We start from the raw sequence: 8,140 nt of genomic DNA on the forward strand, positions 1-8,140 counted from the left end.
AGCACCGTGGCCCCTTCTGCAGCCCCGTCTCCTGCCGGCGAGGCAGGGACGGTGCCCTGGGTCCCTCCTCGGCTGCCGGCCCGGTCCAGTGACCCAGCTCTCATTGCCTTGCTCTCGGTGTTGTGTGTGCTTACAGGGCTGCTGCTGCTCACTGCCTTCCTGGTGCTGAAGAGTCTGCTGTGGAGGAACCGGAGGATCGCTCCACTTCCGTCCTGACTGAGTAGCCAACAGGAGACAGGTTTAACAATGGACAATTACTTGTCACGACTGCGGGTGTCTGATGGCGTTATCAGTGAAGTGGCACGTTACAGATCTGGGCCTCATTCACAAAAAGCATTGGAGTGTTAAGATCATGAGGCTGTTGCATCATATCTGGATGAGCCAACCAAACTTTGACTGGGTCGAATGGGGGTGGTTTTGCTTGGAGTCTTGAGAAAACTTGTTTTGGAAAATTTATTACGTGGGTTGAAATTTTATATGCAAGTCCTGAAGGAGCTGTAATACCTAATGAGATGACTTCTGTTCACGTCAGCCTTGGAGCCATTTCCAACTATCTTCAGAGAGAACCCAGGAATTAAAGGTGTCTGTGCAGGTGCAAGGGAGCATAAAATCTTGTTTTACGTGGATGAAATATTGTTGGTAGTTAGACACCCTGCTGATTCATTGCAGACCCCTTTTCATACAATATATTGATATTCTAAATTATCTGGATATAAAAATAATTGGCACAGATCAGAAGCCATAGCCATATCTAAATCATACTCTCAGCTCAGTAAGTTCTCAGTAATTGTCAGATTTAAGTATCTAGGAATATAACTAAGTTCAAATTTTGGAAGCATTATGACAATGAACTTTGGATCTTCATTTCAAAAATTAAACTGTTCATCTAGAGAAAGTTAAACTTATCCTTTTGGGGCAAAGTGAAAATAATAATAAAAACAATATAATAAAATGGTGGAGACAACAGAATTTAACCATAGCTCTGGAATGATACCTGGAATGATATGCCACAATGTATATTTAAAAATAGGTAAGACTTATTATTAAGGTGTACTGGCTCTACCTGATAGAGCACTTTATAAGTTATCCTTTGAAATGGCTAATGGACACTGGGGTGACACTAATTCCTTATTGGATGGATCACAATTGAGCAATTCAGCCAATAGACATGCTCTCCCAGTCCTTTGAAACAGGGGGACATGATTAACCCTGCCATACTATACTCTAAAGAGATCTGGGATAGCAAAATGTCACATGTCAGCCTGAAGTCTCTTTACATGGAATAATCCATATTTTAATGTGGGGAAGAAATCAGATTGTTGGGGACAATGGTTCACACAGAGTATACATACCCTTAATGACTTAACTATCTTACAATGATCTGGTGAAAAGATTAAATTTTTACAGCAGAATTTTCAAAAATATTTTCAAATCAGAAATTGTCTAAGCAATTACTTGTTCCAAACAAGAAAAAATGATAGAATACTGAGAGTTACCAAGGCCCCTCCAGAGTCTGCATTCTGTGGAAGGTGTTTCAGAGTCTTCAAACCAAGCTATTATTAAGGCAAATGGATCTTCAATGTGTTATTAATGATGACACATGGGGGCAAGTTTAATAACGAGACATATAAGAGAAGCAAGGAGCAAATTAATTCAATATAAAGTGCTACAGTGATATTATTTCACTCTGACATGACTATGCAATGGGAGTACTAAATGACTGTGTTGGATGTGTAAGACAAGAAACTGGTACATATTTTTATGCAATATAGGAATACAAACAGATTTTGCCTTGCTGTAATTTCACTGGAAATTGGCTTAGCCATAATATTCGAGTTTCACCAAGACTTTCTTCTAGGACACAAAACCAAAACCACCTACAATAAGAGATTATTCTCCTGTAATATTGGGAATCAATACAGCAACATGAAAGATTCTTAGGTGTTGGAAGGACCCACTAACCCTTACAATATCATTATGGAGAATGTACATTTTAAAAAACTATTTACTTTTATATTTTTTCTGTCTTATGGACCCAGGCTGTGTGAAAACCAATAGAAACTTAATGTACAAAATCATCTTAAATGAGTGTTCAGTGTGATGCTTTACCATTAAAGATCTTTGCGGTACAATGTTTTTGGGAAACCCAACATCAGGTCAGGAATCAGAGATGTCTAATTTCAGAACAAAGCAGTCCTTGAGATATACAGTACAAATAAATTAATCACTCTATTAAGTTACACTTGGTGAAATACCTTCACTGGACAAGTCACTTCACTAATTTCTCCAACAAACAAACAAACAAACAAACAAACAAACAAACACCCTCACAAAATGACAAATCCATAATAATCATCTTTATGATTTTATTATGCTTATTCAATGACTACAGCACCTGCAATTTATTTACCAATATTAATTGTATTGTATGTACAGGTTAATTGTGCGTGTATGACTATTAAAAAACAGCCATTTTTGCATTTTTCAGAACAACCAGTCAAAGCAAAAAACAAATTTATAACACACATGTAAACACACATTTGACACTGCCTCTTATTTCAATTTATTGTGTTAAATAAGCTGACATTAATTTTATTAATCCTCTTGTATGACCAGAACAGATCAGAAATATCAAACATTATATTAAAGGGATCATCCGAAGGCAGTGGACGACTATTCTGGACAACTTGCATCTTCGGCTCAATTACACCACTGGAATTTCTGAGTTGAAGCATAGTTGCAATCTGAGTCTGGGAAAATTTCCCTTTGCGTGCGCACTCAGTTTCGGGTGCAATCCCGCCGAAAATTCCTTTTGAATCTAGGACTCAGCATGATGGGGGGGGGGGGGGGGTCCGGATACCTTCCAGAATGTGCTCAGCACTGTGCGTGATTCAGAAAAACAGAAAGAGAAGGCCCCCACAGAGCTCTCTAAAAATGAACACCTAATCTCCACACCTTGAATCAAATCTTCAATCCAGTAGTGTATCTACATGTTCAGTACTAGTGGAGGGGTGTGAAGCTGTTGTGAGGATTTGGTTTGGGCTACCCGGCACAGTGTGTGCACGATAATGTGAATGGATGCCATGGCATTTGTCTCCGATGGAGACAGATTCAGAGTTGGTTAATTTCGTGCCTCTGCTACCTTCTCATCGTCCTTCTGTTTGAGTCTGTAGTCGGCAAGTGCGGCCTTGATCGCGTCCTCTGCAAGCACTAGGACAAAACGAACAGAGCACAGTTAGAGTCGAGGGCAGAAATAGCATATTATTCAGACAGCTTTCATAAAAGATTAGGTTTGCCTTGGATTTGTATGCCAAGGGAGTTAAATAACTCCCTTGCCATACAAATCCAAGGCAAACCTCAAGTGCTCATAACACAGAAAAGTTCAGAAAAGTAAACCTAATTTGTGCAAGCAAGAGATCAGGTCATAAAAGGGTTTGGCTTTTACAAAGATTGCGATCCTAACGCTGCTATGACCGATGAAAGACATCTTTAAAACTTACTAGAGCAGTGAAGCTTGACTGGTGGAAGGCACAATTCCTTTGCAATCTCAGTGTTCTTGATTTTTAGGGCTTCATCAATCTAAAGGAAAGAAGAGAGAGACTATCAGATCTCAGAAACCATCAGCTCTCTGGCAAACAAATAAGCAAAAATACGTATGCTACACAAACGTACACTAAGCGACAAAAGTTAAAGGGGAGTAAACAAATCAGATTATAGTTTTTAAAATGACACACTGCTAGTAATGCAAATCAGCCATGAGCTTGTCACAACATTAAATGAGCAATAAATGATATCCAGGGATGCTCAGCTCATGATCCACTAAGAGACATTACATCTGCTCACAATACAATTTCACACCTATCACTCTTAAGATACATTTTCCTTTCTATTCACCGAAGGGTTATGTTGGTACCTTCAGTTCCACACACGCAGTCAAGAAGTTACATACCGATTTGCCTTTGACCCATTCTGTTGCCAGGGAACTTGAAGCAATGGCTGAACCACAACCAAATGTCTTGAACCTTGCATCCACTATCTTTCCATTCTCATCAACTTCGATCTGCAGAAAATACAAATTATTAACAGTCACAAAGCGAATCCAACATGTAAAGTTTTTTTTTTTATATAAAAAGGGAAGTGACTTGGCATACCTGCAGTTTCATGACATCACCACAGGCAGGTGCACCCACTAAACCAGTCCCCACGTTCTTGGAATTCTTATCCAAGGAACCAACATTTCTTGGGTTCTCATAATGGTCCACCACCTTCAAAATACCATGAATAAAATTGTTTCACTATAAAAGTATTATACTGTAAAATATTATTACATTTCTTTATACATAAACACACCTTTTATTATGCTCATCCAGCAAATACATCAACAATTTATTGACCAGTGCTGATTTTAAAATTCATGTGCAAATTCCATTAAGTAAAAAAAAAAATGAAACAACCAACCCCCCCACTCTAAAATAAATATAAGAAATAAGTCTCATTTCATTTCTCTGAGAACTGCCTCATGTCAGACACACTCCACTGGGGGGGGAGAGGACAATCCTTGGTCTAAAACACATAATGGGGTGCAAGCAGGGACACCAGATGCTCAACTTACCGAACGGAAATTAAAGAAATGGCAGCAGATTCTGAATAAAATCCCGTTGTGTCATCAGTCAGATAATAAATGCTTGATGCTCATATTTAAACGTGTTTGTAACATTATAGATTTAACAAGCCATTCTGTATAGTGCCATGATGAATGTACTCTGAAAAACCAAAGATTTTGTAAGATGAGTAGTGCATGGGGTATGTGGCGACAGTTAGGTATCTTTTTTATCTTGTATGACACAGCATCAGAATACAGGGTTTTCTTACATTGTATTGTATATTAGCTAGCTAGCTAACATTGTGGACATGGAAGCACACATTCTAGATAGCTTGTTGCTCAGAGAGAAAGAGTGCATGGCTTACTTTATACAAGTTATCCTAGTTAGATACGTAGCTAGCTAACTGTTCTTTGATTTGGTTCAGCAAGTCATGCGAGGGTCTCCGTGCATGCTATACATGAGATTTTCTAAAATAAGTCTCCAAGATGAGTCTACGCTTGTGATGCCTTTTCACATTATGTGAAATAACGGTCATAAAACTTTGAAACAGTTTAGGTGACTTCACGGTTTGATATGACAGGCCTAAAATTTACATGATCAGATTTGATCAGAGGTTACGCTTACTAAAGAGCAAGGGATTTCCAACTCCGCTTATATTAGGAGATCTTTGTTCATGTAGGGGGTCCATGGAATCTTCTGGCTCCACCTTGTACTTTTCCATCTGCATTCTCCGCATCAAAACAACCAATTAGAGTCAATAAGAGTGTTTGAAGAGTGTCAATGACTGGTCGTACATGAGGTCATCTAAAGTACCAAACCTGATCTAAGGATCAAATGTTGCCTCCATCTTTAGAATGCACATTAACAAATTAAATATCAACACATTTAATACATACTGTGCATAATCGTAATCTACTGAAACGAAAAAGCCTTCTGTAATGGTCATATATGGTTAGACAAAAATAAATATAAAATCAAAGTTCAAATTAGTGAGTGGCTTCGGGAGCTTATTTAGTGCTAGTACAGTTTACCCAACAGATATTGCTGTAGATTACTTTCCATGTCTAAATGATTCAGTTCTGCTTGCTTGTTGGCCAGCAGTGTTGACATTTCATACTATTAATGTCTAGTTCAGCAGTTGCAGCCACTTTCACAATCTGCAAGGAGGTGCTTTGGAGGCGGGGCTGAGAGAGAGGGCATCAGAGAGGGAAGCGAGGCTGGAGCGCAGCCGAGAAGGAGGGGCCTGAAAGTTCTCCTTTTCAAGATTTTTCAATTTTCAAGTCCACTCTCTTCTCAGTCTTACCGACCGCAGACCACCATCACTAACTGTTTTAACTGTATCTACCCTCTGAATATTATGGTGTTTTTCCAAGATGAAATTCTGATTAACGTTCTGAAACCCTTTCCCCCCAGATGTACACAATGACTATTCTGGAAAGACAAGTCTTGATAGTGCTTGTATCCAAAAACTGAAATGTCGCTTTATCCAAACATCCAAATGCTTCAAACCGACTATAAGATTAACCTCAATGTTAACATTTTCAATTCAATTTAATTATTGTATAATGGTAATTCCAAAAATATTTTTATTTCATTTTGAACATTATATAATTATCCTTCAGGACAATTATGAATTGCTGTCAGCTCACCTTTATTTTAAATGCCATACAATTTAAATGCAACTCAGCATTTTGCTTTACTGAGGTGTCTATTCTAAAAGTTAAAGGAATCTGAACTGCAATTTTCAGAAGCTGATTTATAGCTCATCTTCCAAATCATCCAAATTTATTTATATAGCACTTTTTACAACAGATTTCACAAAGCAGCTTTAATATGTCCAAGTCCAAGCCCAGTGAACAAGCCAAAGGAAAGAATGGCAAAGAAAAACTCCCTAGAGCATGAAGAAACCTTGAGAGCAACCAAGACCAAGACAAGGGGGTGGAGGATCCTCCACTGGCCGACAACAGCCATGACAACAACAATTTTAAGAGAAAAATACCACAAGAGAACATTCATTGATAATTGAAGTCTGTATTAATTTATGGAATGCATCTCCTACCTGTTTTATAAAACTGCTTTATTTTCAAAGTATGATGGAAAATCAAGATGACTACAGAAGAATTTGGGGTCTGAAATTTCCACTTTACTTTTCTAACTGGTAGAAATTAGATGCATTTCTTTTCACCGTCTCCCATCCATTTAGCTTTGGACTTTACATGAGTCTTGTGAGCTTTTGTTAAATACCTCTGGTCCGATTTATATTGAAGGAGTTGTAAATTATCTCTGACTTCCTGGATTATTGCTCCTTTGTTACAGCAATCATTTCCTGATTCATCCTCACCACTTGCTGATTTTGCATTTTAAGGTAAGGTTCAGATTCCCATACAGTATTTTTCTGTTATCTTTTAAAAGTTATGAATTACATTTCTAATAGTCTTTACCCCCCCCCCCCCAATGTAGGCTGAGTTTTAGATAGTAAACATAAGACAACAATCAATTAGTGAAGCTCCTAAGATGTTTACATCAAATACAAAAACATTCTAGAAACAAAATCAATTTTAGATCAATATGAGTCATTAGGTTTTAACCACGATGTCTCTCTTTGGAATGTTTAAAACTCTTATAAAGTGACTACCTGGGCAATTATTTACACATATAATAAACACCCCCCCCCCCCGCGCTAATCTGTTTGAGCCATGACTGAATAGTATCTCTCCAGAGATTTTAAGAAAGCAGTCCTCTTCACTTGAATTTCTCTGCAAAACAAAAACATCCCTTTACATTTCACACAGTCATTTAGTCTGGAGAACAGGAGAACATTCTCCCTTCTATTCTCGCTTGCTGGACATGTGGACACGGTGCTTCTCTTGCCAATCTGTCCTTTTTTTGTCAAATCCTCTGCGAAGAGGATTCCATCTTATTTGCAAACAGTACAATCTTTGGCTAGTGCCTAAATATTGCAATAGTTGGTGATAACAACACCAACACCACCTGCCCTCTCACAGATACATCGTATAGCTTCAAACGATAACTGCGCCAGACTAGCCCGCTAGCTATCGGCCTAAGTTGCAAGTTGTTACAAGAAGCGCCGAAAACTAATCATGTTAGCAAAAGGTTGTGGAGCACAAAACTTAAACCTGTTGTGTTTGCAATGATCTAAAGTACACAAATAACGAATTAATGAGGAGGTAAATAAACACAGTGGGGTTCTCTTGTCTAGCTGATAATGCTAACGGTATATTACCATTAAAAACATAAAAAGTTAGCGTTAGCTACTTACTTATTAGGAACCTTAGCTTCGCGTTAAGGCCTAAGCGTTGTCAACGACAAAGCTCAGATTTGTTATCGTTTATAAACGCTTACGTTTGTCATTGATTAAAGGGCACATGTACCTTTTTGTGGTAGCAGCAAACAGCTTTGATCTCTGACAACGTCAATGTTCTGCCAAGAAGTCCAAAGGACGCAAAGCACTTTCCTACCGACGCTAGCGCCATCTTTGCAATGACGCCACTGGCACTGAGGCGTGTAGATGTAAG

General features: G+C 38.4%; 1 protein-coding gene across 1 annotated transcript; it reads right to left on the reverse strand.

Annotated features, from left to right (window-relative positions):
* Positions 1–2,346: 2,346 nt before the first annotated feature.
* Positions 2,347–8,118, reverse strand: iscu (iron-sulfur cluster assembly enzyme). Its single transcript, XM_027009266.2, has 5 exons — positions 7,997–8,118; positions 4,152–4,265; positions 3,950–4,060; positions 3,501–3,579; positions 2,347–3,210 (listed from the first exon to the last, which is right to left on the reverse strand). Exons 1-5 carry the CDS (start codon positions 8,096–8,098, stop codon positions 3,122–3,124), a joined length of 495 nt encoding a protein of 164 aa, XP_026865067.1. The 5' UTR covers positions 8,099–8,118; the 3' UTR covers positions 2,347–3,121.
* Between the last annotated feature and the right edge of the window lie 22 nt (positions 8,119–8,140).

This window comes from Electrophorus electricus, chromosome 5 (genome assembly GCF_013358815.1).
Source record: "Electrophorus electricus isolate fEleEle1 chromosome 5, fEleEle1.pri, whole genome shotgun sequence".
In the NCBI taxonomy this organism is placed as follows: domain Eukaryota; kingdom Metazoa; phylum Chordata; class Actinopteri; order Gymnotiformes; family Gymnotidae; genus Electrophorus; species Electrophorus electricus.

Excerpts from the sequence above, each read along its gene's own strand:
- iscu (XM_027009266.2), bottom strand. The coding sequence starts at position 8,098 with ATGGCGCTAGCGTCGGTAGGAAAGTGCTTTGCGTCCTTTGGACTTCTT. Across the intron at positions 4,061-4,151 it reads GTGATGTCATGAAACTGCAG|ATCGAAGTTGATGAGAATGG; the intron begins GTATGCCAAGTC and ends TATTTTCTGCAG. Across the intron at positions 3,580-3,949 it reads AATGGGTCAAAGGCAAATCG|ATTGATGAAGCCCTAAAAAT; the intron begins GTATGTAACTTC and ends TCTTTCCTTTAG.